The following is an 18,087-nucleotide window of genomic DNA, read 5'->3' on the forward strand; positions in this document are numbered from 1 at the left end:
AATGATGTTATGAGGCAATTGTTCAATATTTGCATATAAAACTTTAATATATAAGCATGTCCTCCAAAAAGGTTAGTAATGTTGTGCATTTACAGAGACAAAGTAGGACTCTTAGTCATCGCAGCCAAAGTGTGTGAATGAGAATTCACATTTGCACACCTCTGTGTATACAATATTTACCTCGGTAAAACTGCTCAGGCACTTCTGCTTCATTATTAAGTCACACTGTAGAAAATGTTATGAAAACTAAACAATCAAAGTATTCAACAAAGAATTTTCCCAAATACATTCCCTGTAGAACACAAGTTATTTGTGATGATGATTCCTGTGTCAAAGGCACATATATATCATGAAATATGATAATTCTGTGTAATCTTAGCTTTAATCACTGCGTATTTTATCATAAGTATTTTGCACTTAACAGTAGGTGGCACCAAAAGTCAGGTTTGTTGGCATCAGGTAGCTCCATCTTGGAGAAAAAAATACTGGCCATGAATGTGTTCCAACTTTATAATGTACAAACATGAATGGATATTCTCTAACGAGGACAAGAATAACGAACGCATGAACGTGATTGGGTATGATACAGCTGGCCTTTTTCACAGCAGACATTTTGACTTGTCATAGTAGGAAAAGGTGTTACTACTAAAATCCAAGTGTCCCAGTAAGTCAGAAACAGTTAGCCACCATGAACAATACCAGGACCCTGAAAGTGGTACGGCTAAATGTGACAACTAGTGAGCAGCACTACAGAAGTTTTGTTGTTTAAACATGACCAAACTATATGACCCAAAGAGCTACAGCCACAAGATGAAAGGCTGAAAGGTTTCATCTCCAAACAAGCCAAGATGCAGTCAGTCCACTCCCCAACTGTCTCACCGAAGCTGCTCAGTCTGAATTTGTAGAGCTGTACAAATGTGAGGCAGGGAGTTGATGATGAAAGGCACAGGTGTTTAATCCAGCCTTGGAAACATAAAGCCTAAAAATAATCGGTGTAGTATTGCTCCCTGTGTCCTCTCCCTGTCCTCTCATTCCCTCCCGTGGCCCATCTGTGTGGTCACCAACATGTGGTAGACTCCCTTCTTGGCCAGCAACTGTTGATGTGTTCCCTGTTCGACCACAACTCCTTTCTGCAACACAGCGATACGGTCTGCGTTTTGAATGGTGGACAAACGGTGGGCCACCACGATACACGTCCTGCCCTTCCTGGCTTGGTCCAACGCGTCCTGCACCACCTGCAGAGACAGCAGAATTACAACAGTGACCTCACATCTTTTTGTTGCATATTCAGTTTTAAGATCAACTTTCTCTAATTGATTTGATTTACTGCTTAAACAAGTGATTCAATACAATTTTCATCAGGGGAAATTTCAGCAAACTAATGCATTTTTGTTTTTGTTAATCCCCTCCTCTTGATCACTCTTGCCAGTATCATTTCTGGGAAGGAGTCACTCACCTTCTCGCTTTCAGTGTCAAGTGCTGAGGTGGCTTCGTCCAGCAGCAACAGTTTGGGGTTGCGCAGGATGGCTCGGGCTATGGCTATGCGCTGCTTCTGTCCACCTGACAGCTGTGTTCCCTTGTCACCTGCCTGAGTGTTGTACTTCTGCTCACGCAAACAGAGAGAGAGATAGAGACAGACCATGTAATGGTGTTACTGTAGATTACCAAAATATTGACAGAAGGATCCTATAATCCACACAACTCACTATGAGCAGTTTGCTAATTTTCCAGGAAGTTTCCTGGAAAGTAATGGGAAAATAATGAAACTAGAGACACAGGCCAATTTGAAAACTGCATCTACAGTATTTTACCCATAATTAGTACCAAATTACAAATTTAATTCCAGGAAACTTCCTAGGAAAGTATTAAGGATCACAGAGTTTTACCAAAGGTCTATATGTAAACTGTATTCTCAAACACTTCTTCTGAAAAGACAGATCTCTTTTGAATCTCTGCCGAAATGTCATTTTTTAATGCTGTGAGCACCACTACCCCCATTGTGGAGACATCTTAGAGACATATCTCTAAACCTAGACAAATACAACTAAACCTGTGTTGTTTTTTATTTGGGTGAATGATTCTTTAACTCTGGATAGTCAGAAGCTCTTTGTTGCTGTTGTGTAATCACTGGCACGTTGTCAGACACCATATCACAGTTTATCTGTGAGACTTGCGTGGCCTTGTGGTGTTAATATAACTGATATGAAAAAGAAAAGTGGAAAAAAAAAACAATGCCCGTCTATTTTTAGCTTTGTCATCACTGAGAATAGAGCATTGCTGAAACATCAGTAAAGCTCAGTGGTTATACCTGTGGCAGGTCTTCTATGAAGTTGTGAATGTTGGCCGCTTTAGCAGCTGCCCTTATCTCCTCCATGGTTACGCTGCGGCTGTTGTCTCCATAGGCGATGTTTTCAGCTAAAGTGCAGTCGAACAGCACGGGCTCCTGGGATACGATGCCTATTTGGGATCTCAACCAGTGTATATTCAGGTGTTTTACACTTACGTTGTCCAGCACCTGAAGGAGAAAACGGTTGCAGAAATGATTGCAGAAAAAGTGATGTGGATTGATTTTTTTTTTTTTTTTTTTTAACTGACTACTTTTCTACTGATTAGTTTTGACATTTTCTTACCTTTCAAGCTGAACTAAAGGCACAATTAGCATTAGCAACATTAGCATTATTGGCTCTGCTTTGCTCTCCATCTTGTCGTGCAGGCAATATCAGACACTTTATCTGCTAAATGCTCCACCATGTTCACCAGCTAGCCACTAACTTTGTCTGTCTGCTGTTTGGTGCTGAGAATATAGTGTACAGAGAGGTTTTTACAGCTTTTTTTGTTGTTGCTGAAAATAGGTACCTCTGGCCTCAGGTTAATTAGGGTATTGAGAGTAAACCGAAAAACCAAAACATGAGTTGAAATACGCTAAAATGCTCTGTAGAGCTGAAGGAAACTGTAATGACAATTATCTGCGAGTTTGTCACTACAAGCAACCCCTTTCACATACAAGTCATCTTGTGACCCACTGATGATTTAAAAATACTGATAATTTGAAAAGCATTCCATTACATCAGATGTGAGGCCAGGAGATAACAACATTCATTTCACTCTCACGGGACGATCAGCAACAGCAGTAATAACATCCCGATAAAATGAACTTATATTGTGATCTAGATAAAAAACACACGCTACACAGGCCTCATAATGTCTCTAGGTTCCTGTCTCATCAGTACAGTGCTGTAAAGCAGCCATAAACACTCTGGCCAGCTAACCATTAACTAAGTGACAGTAGGTGAAGAGGTGTGGGCGTGTATTTGTTATCTTACCACTCTCCCTTCTCTGGGGTCGTAGAACCTCTCCAGCAGCTGGATAATGGTGCTTTTTCCACAGCCGCTGCTCCCCACCAAGGCCAGCGTCTCTCCCTTCCCCACCTTCAGATTCAGCCCTTGGAGTATGGGCTGGTCAGATCGCGAAGGGTAGTTGAACTTAACATGCTCAAACTGCACGTTACCATCAAATTTGTCCTGGAGATTTAGGAGATGAGGCAGAAGAGTGATATGTTAGAATGTGTGTAAAGAGCTGCACTGGAACTGTTGAGTTTGGCGTGTGGAGCTTTGTGTTACGTACTGGTGCGTCTCCCTGCTGTGAAAGATTATCAATGGCAGGCTCTCTGTTCATCAGCATCATGAGGTGGGAGGCTGACAGTTTGGCCTTGGCATAGTTTGGAGCGAAGGAGTTGGCCTCTCCGACAGCCATGGCACCGTACAGAACAGCCGAAATCACACTGAGAAAGGAAGTCAGAAGATAAATAACATAAGCACCAGTTTTACCTTTCATATTTAAGAGGCAGTGGAGTGTTAAATGGGATTGCGTAAGGCTAAGCTAACATGAGGCAATGACATCTTAACCTTTTGTGTGCACAATGTGTTTGTAGATGTTGGTATGTTTGTCGGACCACCATCACTCTTTAATTATCCAAGTCAGCTTTGTCAGTTCAGTTTGCCCAAGTGAGATGATGAACTAGCTGACGTGTTTACACCTTTAATTACAATAGATGAAGGGGTGTTTGTTCAGTTCACAAATCAAAGATGCATAGGACATCATTATATTGTCATGTGTCAAATCTGACTCATGGAATATTTCATACACTATCAAACTTTCATCATATCAGCTGCGTTTCTTCTTTTGTTCTCTTATTTAATGAAGCCAAACTGCGCAGATGAAATAGTGAAAAGAGATAAATCAAATGTTGGATGGAAGAAGACAATTTGCTTTTAAAATTTTAACCACTCAACATTCCCAATGTTTCCCATTCATTTACCCTTAACCAGCCTCCAAGTTAAAACATTTTTTAAACATGCCAGCAGAATGGCTGCAATGCTGCTCTGTTGGTCCATTTCTGGTGCCACCAGTGAGACAAAGCTTTCACTTAACCTGTTAAATGGTGGTTCCCATCATATTCAGTCTTGTTTTCACACTGATGACCATACCATATACTGTATTCTATATCTGCTTGTTATATATATATATATATGTGCAATATAATTCTGATATTGAGTGAAACATTCACATGCCGAGTACATTTCCTCTTTTTATGACTGTGACATCTGAAGGTTAACAATATAACAGTCTTTGTATGAAATGCTGCAGGGGCTGAGGAGTTAATATTACTGTGTTTTATACTTTTATGCTCTGCCAGAGGCTCAATGTCCGATGAACTTTGGAATACCTGTTTGTGAGACAAGTGGAACATAAGTGAAGTCATGACTCCTCCCAACAATGGCAATGAATTACATTACCATACTAAAACGTGTGTGTGTGTCTGAGGATCACCTAAGGCACAGATCGCTTGTGTGACCATGTACTCTGGCTTCTAAGCGACTTCTCGCATGCTTCAGGTCATGGTAATGATTAAAAACCAAATAAACTGCCTCTTTTTGTCTTATGCTGCCTACTGTAACCTCATCAGTACACACAAACTATTGTTGGACATATTCTCTATCATAAACTAAAACTTGTTGTGGCTTGTTAATGTCATGATTAAGTGACGAGACAGCATTTACTCACAGGAATACCCCCTGAACATCCATCCTTCCTTCCTTTATGAGCCAAGCACCGAATCGGAAACAGCCTGCATAAGCAAAGTAGATCATGGCCTGAGAGAAGGAGAAGGTAATACCGTACACATGGGCCTTTTTCTGGGAGTTCCTGTACAGAGAGTGAGAAAAAGGTTGGAGACCACTCCTTAAATTAATTAAATGTGATTAAAATGCATATATAATTTAATATAGTGTAATTTCATATATGTATCTGGTATGGAGATGGTGGATCTGTATGGTTAAAATAATGTCACTCCTCGTACTTATATGGCACGCTGAGGTTTTCCTGGTACAAAGACTCGAACTTGGGCTCTCTGCTGAGGGAGGCGACAGTACGGATATTTTCAATGGCCTCTGTAGCAATCTGCAGAAACACACCACAGTGTTTCAACAAACAGCAACAAAAGAAAACTGCATGTGAGTGTTACTCTGGCACCTTTCCTCACCTTTCCAGCCTTCTCCAGCTCCTTCTTGTCTTCAGCAGCATGCCCGGTGAGCAGCTTCATCTCCACAGCTCCAGCCACTGCCATGACAGGCACCACGGCCAGGATGAGCAGGGTCAGCTCCCAGCCGTACACAAAGGAGATGATCACACTGGTGCCCATGTTGGAAAAGTTCTGGGCCAGTGTGGCCATACGTACTCCTGTAGCCTGAAGGGATGAGAAAGATGTGGAACAAAGCACACGATAAGATCACTGATTGCACTAGACCATTCGTGGTGGCAGCCTTTGGTAAATAGCTTTGTTTGTTGTTTGCAACCGCCACTGAGACTTACCCCTTGTACTTGGGCAGCGTCTGTGGCCAGTCTCGTAGTGAGCGCTCCAACACTGTTTTTGGGATCATCATACCAGCCGAGGTCCTACAAAGATTACATCATATTGCATCACAACCATATTTTCCATTACCAACAGAGGAAACAACCTCTGGGTTATTTCATTTCAAGTTGTTGCACGCACCTGTTTCATCATGGACTTAAAAGCCCCCAGTCTCAGTTTCAGGGTCAGAATCTCTCCAGATTTACCAAAACAAAAACCCTGTAAAAAACCATTTACAGACAGAAGACATTAGCACACCTGGACATTGACATGAATGTCTGTAACCAACTGTCACATCACCAGCACATGCTGGTATAGGGTTAAAGAAACAGTTCAATATTTTGGAAATTGTGCTCCTTTGCTTTGTAGGTGGCAATTAGATGAGAAGATTGATACCGCTTTCATGTATGTCCAGTAAATAATTAGCAACACCCAGAAGCCAGTTAGCTTAGCTTAGCACAAAGAGTGGAAACAAAGGGAAACAGCTAGCCTGGTTGTATCATACAAACATGAGAGTGTTATCAATCTTCTCTTCAAACTCTTGGTAGGAAAGCCAATAAGCTTGTTTTCCAAAATGTCAAACTATTCCTTTGAGGCTAAAGAACACAACTGGGAAATTACTGTAAGTCAACATGCATGCGTCTGTGCGTATATATGTTCATACCTGTAGAAACATGGTGACAAAAGATACAGCTCCAATAGCAACAAACATGAGGGAAAAGAATGTGGATTTTTGCCTGACCACCTCTTGATCTGGCTCCACAAACACCTGAGAGGGAAAAAAAACCCCACAGAAATTGTAGCGTTCTACAAAACTGATAAAATGTTGTAACTAACTTAAATTTAAGTAACCTACAGTGATGATCTTGGAGAAGATGACGGCGAACAATGGCTGCATTGCTCCGTTGATGACGGCACAGATGGTCCCTACCACAATGTATGGCCACTCGGGAATGTTGAGACGCATCACTTTAAGGAACGACACGGGGGGCACATTTTCCTCCTGCAGAAAAAGAGAGAAAGAGCTGAGTCACATCTCCGATATATCACAAAGTCCGTTTGTTCTGCTGAGATGTTGCACTGCAGCTCACCTCTTCTATTTTGTCCTCGCCATACTTGACCTTTTCTTTCTCCTCTTTCTCTCCCTCTGAGGCAGTCATGGAGGAGCCTCTCGTGGACTTCCTCCTGTACAGAGAGGACTGAGAGAAGGACTTGACTAATGGGCTCTTCTCGTCTGCAGAAGGCTCGTACTCTGCCTCCTCCCCCTCCTCGACTTTCTCAAAGGTCTGCGGTTGGGAGAGAGACGCACACAAACACCATCAATCACAGACCATTGTGAATTTGCAAAGTTCCCCATTGAATTCCAGTCCAGCCTAATTATGTGTCAAATGTTGTGTGTGTGTATGTTACCTGCATGGTGACCAGTGTGTGGTAGACTCCCTTTTTTTCCATCAGCTGGCCGTGAGTCCCCAGTTCTACAACTTCACCTTTCTGGAAACCAGCGATGAGGTCAGCGTTTCTGATGGTCGAGAGGCGGTGAGCCACGACTATGGTGGTACGGCCCAGTCGGACCTGCACACAGAGATATTGGTATGTTTTAATATTAGTGTATTGGCAGTACTTAGTAGTTCTGCTTGTAATGGCAGCCCAATGTCTGCATCAAAGTCAAAGTGCAAAGAAACCCCAAAAACAGTTTGTGAATGAGGCAGAGCATCTCACTGTGTGTGTCTGTACCTTGTCGAGTGCAGCTTGCACAATGGTCTCGCTCTCAGCGTCAAGCGCAGATGTGGCTTCGTCCAGCAGGAGGATTTTGGGGTTGCGGACTAGAGCTCGAGCAATCGCAATCCTCTGCTTCTGCCCCCCACTCATCTGAGTCCCTCTGTCTCCAACCTCCGTCTCAAACTTCTGCTCAACGATAAGAGGCTCAGTGTTAGCAAGTGGTGAACGGAGTTCTCGATAAGTATTAACAATAGGGAGCCATAAATACATTCGTACATCTGGAAGGGTCATAATGAAGTCATAAGCGTTAGCCTCCCTGGCTGCCTGTTCGATCTCCTGCTGCGTCACGTCGGGTCGGCCATATCTGATGTTCTCAGCGATTGTGGTGGCAAAGAGAATGGGCTCCTGACTCACCACTCCAATCATATCCCTCAGGTAGCGGACGTTAAGAGAACGGATGTCATGACCATCAATACACACCTACAATGAGAGAGCCAAACAGAGGCAGCGGTTAATTTCAGTCTACACACAGCCACGCATGTTTGAAACAATATTGCTTCTCTTCCTGTTAAAGGAATAGTTTCACTTTTTGGGAAATATCCTTATTCACTTTCTTGAGGTTCATTCTGTCCATTTACTGTAAGGCATCATACCACTATTGTCCCATGTTCCATTTACCACAATTTATGTGTGTTCTTTACATTGACATGATATTCACACTGATTTTCATACTGTTGTAAAATGAATTGATACCAATGGCTGCCGGGAAAGCAAGAAAAAACTATGGTGCGTTTGGAGAACTATGCAGCACTGACCTACAGTAAATGGGCTGAAACAGACACAACACCCCCTTGACCCTTTACTTTATATCAATATCTGCTCCTATAAAATAACTAAAAGGCTTAAGGTCAGTGACTATGAGATGACATTAGCTGCTACTGCTACTGTCCATCAGTGTTATTGGAGTGTAATGCTAAACAAGTGGAGTAATCTTTTCGGTTAATTAGGGATGAAGTGCTTCAGAAGTGTCACTTACAGATCCTTCCTGAGGATCGTAGAACCTCTGCAGCAGCTGGATCGTTGTGCTTTTCCCACAGCCGCTGCTGCCCACTAAGGCAATGGTCTGTCCGCTCCTCACGCTCAGAGACATGTCATTTAATATCTACAAATGATCACAATATCAGTTATGACAGCTGACACATGATTAGGTTGTTTTTTCATACAGTCTGATGTTATATAATGTCTGTAGGTGTCTGTGGGGCACTTACTTTGACATCTGATCTCGAGGGGTAGTTGAAGTGAATGTTCTTGAACTCTATGTTTCCTCTGATGAAGTCAGGCTTGAAGCCGGCCTCCGAATAGCTGTCGATGCTCGGTTTCTGTTGAGACAAGAGTCAACCATGTTTCACTTACTTCTAAAACTCGGCTCCGTCCCGGCCTGTAGTGTGGTCACAGTGGGATAAAGGACCTGATTCTTATCATAACCTCAAATAGACAATGAGAGGAAGGCTGTTAGCCCCTCCAGGTTAGGGTGAGTGTATTTAACAAGGCCTATGTTTATTTCCACAGCTCTTTGTGTTTTCACTGCTTCTCTTGGTGTGCTAACACACACACAAACACACATGTTCGTTATTCCCTCTCCTGTTTTGCTGCCGACAAAAGGTTGAGCTCTGTGTTGACGCAGAATGTGAGACTGTTTTATGTCTCTCTTGGAGGCCTCACCCTCCAGTATTTCAGACTGGACAGTGAGGTTTCACATCACAAAGTGATTCACAATCAAAGACAAAAGCAAGACATAAAATAGTGACACAATAAATAAGTTAAAAACAATAATGTAAAGCGAGGTGTCCACGGTGTCCAAAGATCTTAAGTCCACCAGGAAAAGGAATCATGACCTCGAAGGTCTCCTGCGGTTTTGAGCTTGGAGCGAGGAGCAACTAAAGAGAGCCGTGAGAAGAGATTTCATGCTTATTTCAGTTTTGCTCAAGGCTGTGTGAATGGTAATTTGTGTTCATGTGTAAACAGCTGCGTTAGTCAGTCATTAGTAGCATCCTGTCCTGTGTTTATAATTTGAGTATAACTGAATTGAGCATGTTGTCCTAGTGAAGTACTAACAGGAGCACTATAAACTAAACACAGGCCTGTCCCAGAATAGCTAGAGGCCAAACTGGTTATGCTACATGTTTCTGTAGACCACTTAAAATGACACAGATGTTAGTTCCTTGAAAAGGAAGAATCTGTATAGTACAGTGTGTGACAGTGGCGCAATATTTTCAAAACATATCTATTTTAATCTCACATTATTAATGATCACATAGCTAAAGTTTGGATTAATTCTCAGTAAATGAGTCGAATTCAGTCAGTGGAAGTAGATTCGCAGTAATTTTGGGAAGGGGAGAGCCACAGCTGTGCAATATCAACCAAATGACCTGCAGTCTTCATTCACGCAGCGGGGGCTCCAATTAGAGTAAAATCCAACATCTCATTACTGAGTCCAGGTTGTCGGCTGCATCAAAGCGACTTCCCAGAGTGCCAGAGTACAGCGGTGCATGTTCAATAATACAAACTGACAACAGTCCAGCAGCAGAGATTTAAGAAAAAAATCTGTGGTATTTCCTGCTGACATGTACGTGATTTGTTTAGAAAGCATTGCATTTCTTACATGATCAATAATGCTGTACACTTTATGTGCAGCTCCCCGGGCACTGGCAAAAGTCTGGATGTTGGGAGAGGTCTGTCCCACCGTGAACGCTCCGATAAGCACAACGAAGAACACCTGAAGACACACACACACACACACACACACAAACACACACACACACACACACATACATCAGTGTTAGCTGCACCAAACTTCTTTTTCAGTCCCTTTTATTTTTTGGGGGGGGGGGGGTTACTCACAGTGAGCACAGTCCCAATGGTGTACTCCTTACTCAGGACAAGTGTACTGCCGTACCAGAAGGCCAGAGCATAGGACAGGTAGATCATCAAGAAGGTGAAGCCCATGGCAATGTTAGCAGAGAGGGCCTTCTTTATTCCCATTCTCTTAGCATCCTCCAAGTTTTTGTGATATCTGTGGTGCAAAAAACAACACACACACACACACACACACACACACACACACACACACAAAAGCAAAGTTAGGATTAAATATATTGTACAAATGAAATCTGATTACCATGACAACAGACCCTTTGGCAACAACAAATGTTGCGTGCACATCTGTAGAAAACACTAATTCAATTTTTTTTATGGGTGTTATTCAGTTGCAGTCTTTGTTGGTGCTTTTTCATGGGCCTATAATCACTTCAGATAACAATATTTACTTTCCCTGCACAGATCTTTTTCTTAGTTGAGTAGAAAATAAGCACATTCATTATCACTATACTGCTTAAGAGTTTTACATTATCAACATCTATTTATAATTTTAGGGCAACACTTTGGATTTGGATAACCCAGCAATTTGATGTAGCTATCAGGTAGCTACAGATACTATATTTTACCCCATCCAATTGTTATTTGTTCTATTGATCCACAAATCTTTGTTTAATCTAATTTCTGCTTTTTTTGTTTTTAATGTCTGCACTTTTTGCATATAACCTTCTGTGAAGCACATTGTATTCCATCCACATGATGTACAAATAAATAAATAATAATATAGTATAATAATTAATAATAATATAATATAATATAATAATAATAATAATAATAATAATAATAATAATAATAATAATAATAATAATAATAATAATAATTATTATTATTATTATTATTATAATAACCACAGATTTATGAGAGACTATGGCTGAAAAACTGAATATTTTTCTCACCTTTTGAGGGAATCTGAACCTGTTTTCATGTGATAACTGTAGACAGCTGCAGTGTAGGTCCAGGTGCAAATACACCCACACACATTATGCTATATGACACAGTGTACACACCTCTTGATCTCTCTGTCCTGACCACTGAAGGCAAACACTGTCCTGATGGCAGAGAGCACCTCTTCTGCTACAGCTCCAGCTTTGGCGTATGCAGTCTGCTCTTTACTAGTGAAGGAGGTCAGCACCTATTAAGATGAGAAGGACATGATGTTATATCAAGAGCACCTGCAGAGGCCTGTGTCCTTGTGACCAACATCAAAACATATGGATAGCAAGAGAGGGGCAAGAAAGATGGACAGAGACAACATGAGCTTACTTTACTGAAAAGTGCAGCTGAAATGCCCAGCGCAGGACTGACAGCCAGGATGACAAGGGTGAGCTTCCAGCCTTTGATGAAGCCGATGACGAAAGATGCGATGAAGGTGGTGTAGGCCTGGACCAGCATCCCCGCCTTGTCGCCAATACCCTCTTGGATCTTATACACATCACTACACATGCAAATATAAACATTCATCATCCCCCAAAGATCCTCAAAGTACTTCAACATTTATGAGTTTCGAAATGGAACGAGAGCGTGTGCGGTTCCGCTGTTACCCACTCTGTGAGACGTGTGTTGAGCTCTCCCGTCTCGTTGACATCGAACCAGCCGATGTCCTGCTGCATGATACGGTGGAAAAACAACTTGCGGATGCGTTTGACCTGCCGCCCGGCTGCCAGGGTCCAGAAGGACACCTGCAGGTATGCTGCCACAAGCACCACGGCCCCCATGATGGAATAATAGATGGCAAAGCTGGGAGAGGAGAAAGATTGTGACACACGTGACTTTAAAACTTGATCTGCTTCGACCTGAAGAAAACTGTAGTCTCTAATGTGTCTAATAAGGTGGTTAAAGGCAATAGATGATTGGAGCACAGAGAAATTACTTGGAAATCATTAAACATTAAAACAGACTTATATCTAACATTTTGCTCTGTTTATGCTGATCATATAAAGCCTTACGTATTCATGTCCTCTTGTAGGGTGCTGTTTACCATTGGGCGGGTGAAATCTGACGACACAAGGAAACAAAATACATTGTTAAAAGGCATTATGTTGCTCCTTAATTATTTATTTCAGTCGTCCTAATTAACGTGTGCCCGTGTCTGTAACTGAAAACTCACTGGGGTTGCTGGTGTTCATGTGGGACATTATGGAGTCCTTCACAAAGCTGTCTGTCATGTCACCAAACACAATGCACATGAGAGGAAGCACTACCCCGTTGATCATGGCCATGACTGTCCCAATAAAGATCATCACCAGGTCCCAGCTGTTGGCAAACCTGAACTGCATTCACATAAAAGAGAGTGTGGAAAGAGAGAGCAGCAGAAATCAGCATCTGTATCTGGTGGATGCACCTGATAATTTGCTGGGAGTAAGAATTTTGAATGATGAAATCAGAACGGGAACAAACTTTAAACTCTAAGAAGCTATTATATTGTCACAGCAGGGGGCTGGTGGAGTCCACACAAACAACAGGAGGATGTGCTGCACTCCCATCCTCTCTCCCCGCTTCCCCTCTTACTTCACATACACTCACACAAACCACGACACACACACACACACACATACACACACACCTTGCTGTTATACTTGTAAAATCATCCCAGTTACAGTCTTACATAACAACTAACATCAGTCTTAACTCGTTAACCTCAGGCTAATCTCAAACACACCTCCTGTTTTCTGTTCTGTGTACACACACACACACGCACACACACACACACACACGCACACACACACACACACACAACATTTCAGGTGCACTATACAGCAATGGAAAAACAGTGGAAATAATTTAATGACACACACACCTGCTTCTGACAGAAAGAGATCACAGTGTGATGACTGAGCTTACCACAGCAATGGGGCCGACCATGGGGAGCTTCTCTTCTTGTTCTTTCTCCTTCTTCCTTGACTTTTTGCCATTCTTCTTGCTCTCACTAGAGGAGTCATATGCGAAAAGCATGATGTCAAATATAAAGTCGAAATGCTAAATTTTTTCGCAAGAGAATTACTGATACACGTGAAAGAGGTACTCAGATATTTTACTTAAATAAAAATAGAGATGTATTAAAATCCAAATATACTTAAAGTACCAAAAGTAGTCAGTACTGGAATCAAGTAGTTTTGGTCTTTTCTTAAAAGGTACTCAGATACTAACAGATACTTTGCATTCGGACAGGCTCAGATACGTCCTCATGGGCAAGTTTAAAGAATGTGAACAAATCTGGCAACCATTACTGGTGTATTTGGAAGAGACGGAGAGCTGAATTATGGATCAGAAGACCAAGCAGCATCAATTGTATCACACCTGTTACATGTGACAAACACAATGGTGCTTCACAATAAAAGACATTTGAAAACCAGTTATCAAATAAATGTAGTGGAGCAAAAAATACTTCTTTATGAAATGTAGTAAAACAGAAAGTAGCAGAAAAAAAATACAAGTACCTCAAAACTGCACTTCAGTACTTAGTTGCTTAATGATAATGTTTTAAAATCATCACCCTTCAAACCAACTGAACTTGGTTGGTGAAAGAGAGCACTTAAGAGTGTGTTTACCTTAAATCCCCATTTTGCTCCTGTTTGCCCGTGGACAGCATTTCCATGTCTTCCTTCACATCCATGTCTGGGTCCTGTCAGAGGAAGAAGAACCTGCTCACATTTCACTGTAACATCTAAACAACTGACTGAATAAAACCTCAGAGGAAAAATAAGCTAGGATCACTAGTGGAATCAAACAGCCTGCGATTCAAAGGTCGTGGACTCATTCTGTGGTTAGTTTGAAATGCATCATCAATGTAAACATGGGTATGAAATACAGGGGTAGGCCTATAGATGAATCGTTTAAAAAGGGAATATGATAGAAATAGAAATGGATTCAAACCCAGGTAAAGTCTCACCGTTTCTCTGCTGTTGTCCCTCCACTCCCCTCTCACTCTGCCGGTCCTATTGATTTGACAGAGGCGCAGATCACACACACGCCTGAAGCAGAGGCTGTCCAGTCCGTCCCTTCCTCCCCCTCCTCCTCCCTCTCCTCCTCCCTCTCCTCCTCCCTCTCCTCCCCCCTCCTCACGTGGCTTTACGCTATAGCAGGACTGTCGCCCTCTTCTGTCCTAGCAGACACAAACCGCTGACAGTCTCCCGATCGTGCACGCTCAACGAGGGTTCAACGGAAATTCATTGATAACATTGATAGCAGGTGTGAAGAGCATGCAGGGGCGTGGCAGCGGGGTCTGAGCGCAAAGATTGGACTGACTTGATGTTTTTCCAGAGTCTTATATAGAGCTCAGTTAAAAGACAGAAAGGGATGAACACCAGCGCAAACAGGTGCAAAATGACAACAAAGACGCACCAGTGTATAAAAATATAATAAAGAAGACTGTCAAGATGAAGGGAATCCGCTGTCAAACTGTTACTGAAATATGACAAATGGTAAGAGAAGGGGCAGATTTGACCTGTTGAGGAGTTTAAAAGGAAATACTATTTGAGCACAAACACTTTCTTACAATGTGCTCACCCGCCCATACTGGGGGGGGGGGGGGGGGGGGTCACGATAACTAGGCGTATCCTATTATTTTCTATTTGTCTCCACTGTAATGTTTGTTTTATAACGGGCAGACAGTGAAGCTGTGACAGACAGTGAAGAAGCAGCTTCCTTCCAGTTGATAGAGTAAATGTTTTTGGTGCGGTCATCCACAGGTTTGACCCGTTTCTACAGGTGGGCCTCCATCTGGAGGCAAATTCATTTGGCGACCAGAAATACAGGCTGGTTTAGGTCAAGGAATGTTATTAGTAATATTTACTTTACTTTTCTCTGTTTTATATCCCTCATTGGATCAGGGAAGTGAGTCCACTCAAGAGACAGAGCTACTTAAACAAAATGTTTTCAAAATAAACAATACAATATGGAAATCAGCAATGAATTGGTTATGTTAGCTCTACGTCATGGAGCTGCTGATTAGTGGAAAGTGATAAGAAGATGATAGAGGGTGGGTCAGCCTTTATAGCCTGAGGGTAAAAGGCTTGAGCTGGGCTTGCAGAGTCTGGTTTGGGCCTCTGTCATGATATAGATGTCATGTGATATAGTTGTAAGCAGTTCCAGCAAATTTCCTCTCTAAACTTCTCATATGGTTTCATTAAATATTTATTTGTGAATCAAATAGAAAACACAATTTTTCCAGTGTTTCATTATAAAAAAAAGAAGTAAAGATTAGAGAGGAAGTCCAAAAATGAAAACAAATTTGTGTATCAGAAACCCCTTTGATTAATTTGAAATTCATCTTATTTCTGTCTTTTTATTAGTTTTAAAACTTATTACAGCAGTTAAAAAATATGACTCTAATAAGGGATAATGAGGATGATGATACAAGATATGATGGTGTAGTGTACAACTGTGAAATAACACACAACAAATTATGTTTGTAATCCCCTCTACAATACATTGTAGACAGCGTCATAATTTAATTAAATGAAGATAATATTATGAAATCAGATACTTAGTGTCCATTAAGGGTTACATTTTTTATAAATGCCATCCATGTTTTAGTTATAAACACAGTGCTTTGTCATCTGTCCTTGTGTGTGGTCTTTTGGGGTCAGTTGTTTCTACTGTTCATATTCACATGTAATGTTGTTTTTCTGAAGGCAGAACTATAAAATACTATCGAGGGTTTTCTGTTTTAATAAACTCCAGAGACCAAAATGATCACAAAAATGTCCAAAAAGAGTTTAACAGTCAACATTACTGCGTTAGGTGTTAAATGGTCAAATTGCTACTTTACATAAGGTCATAATGTTACTTCAGTGTGAGTCAAAGGCGAGACCACAGCTAGAAACCATAGAGCAAACACAGACGTCAGTGAACAAGTGATCCTCATTTTAAAAACCTCAAAAGGAATTTATTTGTTCAACAATCACGTTATGTCACGTGGTGATTGCATCTCTTGGTGAACTCTGACATTGTGTGACTCATTGATAAAAGACCATAAAGATGTTTCCATCTTGCTATCCTATCATATGCTGTCATATTTTACTCCCATTCTCATACCTTTGTGAAACATTCCTTCCAGAGTAACTAATGTTAATACTGGTGTCTCATTTTGAATCCCGCTTGGAAATTCCCTCACGTTGATTTTGTGTGTCTTTATCTTCAACAGTAAGACCATCATAAGTGTGAACTCAGCAAAGGTCATCATATGTACAGCTGTGTCACGTGTTTCCTGTAAAGGGTGCTTTTAACAGTGTCATCATGTGAACTGTCACTCCGGTGGTTTGTAAGTGGTTTGAGCCACGTTACTCAGACAGCACATATTGCCTGTTTCCGAGGTCATAAAACCACAGACAGTGGATTAATCAGGACACATGAATACAAGACGCCGCTGTTCTGTCCTGGTTTGGTTTCCTGAACTTTTTCAAAAGAGCTATAAAACAAAAGATGACAGATTTGTGAATGTCTCTCAAATTTGTTTTCCCCAAAATCTTGATGTTTATTTATATACTGAATGACCCAAAAAGCGAAACTAAAATACTTTTGAATCTTGAAATTTAATGTAATCAAACACAACAACACTACAAACTATACAACAATAATGAATAAACAAGTTTCACAATGAAAGAAAGTATTTTTGCAGAACTGTTGTATTGCATTACACTGCAGTGTACACACATTCACTCAGACATTGGGGGCTCCAAGCTTAAAGCGACACAGGTGCTTTCACCTTTACTTTGCCTGATTAGCAGTGAAGGACATGTGTTGAACTAATAACACATGGTCCTTCAAAATCCTACTTCAATAAAAATACAAAATGTAATCAGCAGCAATGATATATTATTATATATAACATTAATACTGATGCATCAATGTGAATGTAGCATTTTACTTGTTGTAGCGGGTTGAGATGAGGCTTTTTAGTCCATTGGTTCGCAACCCAGAGCTTTTTTATTATTAGCATTATTTAAATTAAATCATATGAGTAGTTTAGAGGTGAAGTCTCTCTTTGGTGGAACTGCCAAAACCACAGACATCTGAAACGTGACATGGGTCCATGCTTTTCTGTATCACATGCCAGAAAGGTTGGAAACCACTGTAATCTTTAACAATCCGTTGTATTTTAGAAGTTTATAATGTTTTTGTTTGTTTATTTTCGTAACATCTTTAATCTGAAAGTTAAGTAACTGTCATTATGAAAAGTACAATGTTTCCCTTTTAAGATGTGGTGGGTCGAAATACGCAAATACTTTAAGTTAAGTAGCCTACAGGTACTTTAAAAGTGGACAGAAAATTAAATGTACTGACCACTTTGTCAGGGGTCTTAGGGGTCCAGAGCTCCATGGCAGGAACAGACACTGATGACAAACTATGACAACCACCTTCATTCAGCTTGTGGATGGCTTAGGCAAGGAGTGGGGAACAGGAGATGCAAGTGAAGGAGTCAAGGATGCATGGATATGCATGGAGTGAGCCCAGACCCTGCTGTTTTATTTGAGACCACTGGGTGGTGCGCTCCTCCTTCACGATGACTTCACTGAATTTAA

At 41.3% G+C, this 18,087-nt stretch overlaps 1 protein-coding gene across 1 annotated transcript; it reads right to left on the reverse strand.

Annotated features, from left to right (window-relative positions):
- Positions 1–18: 18 nt before the first annotated feature.
- abcb4 (ATP-binding cassette, sub-family B (MDR/TAP), member 4) lies at positions 19–14,567 on the reverse strand. Its single transcript, XM_023400765.2, has 28 exons — positions 14,454–14,567; positions 14,113–14,186; positions 13,406–13,490; positions 12,672–12,834; positions 12,511–12,559; positions 12,110–12,301; positions 11,828–11,999; positions 11,572–11,696; positions 10,532–10,703; positions 10,293–10,406; positions 8,899–9,009; positions 8,667–8,792; positions 7,907–8,110; positions 7,646–7,816; positions 7,322–7,483; positions 7,003–7,197; positions 6,768–6,914; positions 6,576–6,680; positions 6,053–6,130; positions 5,872–5,955; positions 5,543–5,746; positions 5,360–5,460; positions 5,065–5,205; positions 3,625–3,781; positions 3,324–3,521; positions 2,309–2,515; positions 1,457–1,603; positions 19–1,235 (listed from the first exon to the last, which is right to left on the reverse strand). Exons 2-28 carry the CDS (start codon positions 14,175–14,177, stop codon positions 1,029–1,031), a joined length of 3,882 nt encoding a protein of 1,293 aa, XP_023256533.1. The 5' UTR covers positions 14,178–14,186; positions 14,454–14,567; the 3' UTR covers positions 19–1,028.
- Positions 14,568–18,087: the final 3,520 nt, after the last annotated feature.

Source organism: Seriola lalandi, unplaced genomic scaffold (assembly GCF_002814215.2).
Source record: "Seriola lalandi dorsalis isolate HSWRI2012SDOR001 ecotype SW California unplaced genomic scaffold, Sedor1 jcf7180002052955, whole genome shotgun sequence".
NCBI lineage: Eukaryota > Metazoa > Chordata > Actinopteri > Carangiformes > Carangidae > Seriola > Seriola lalandi.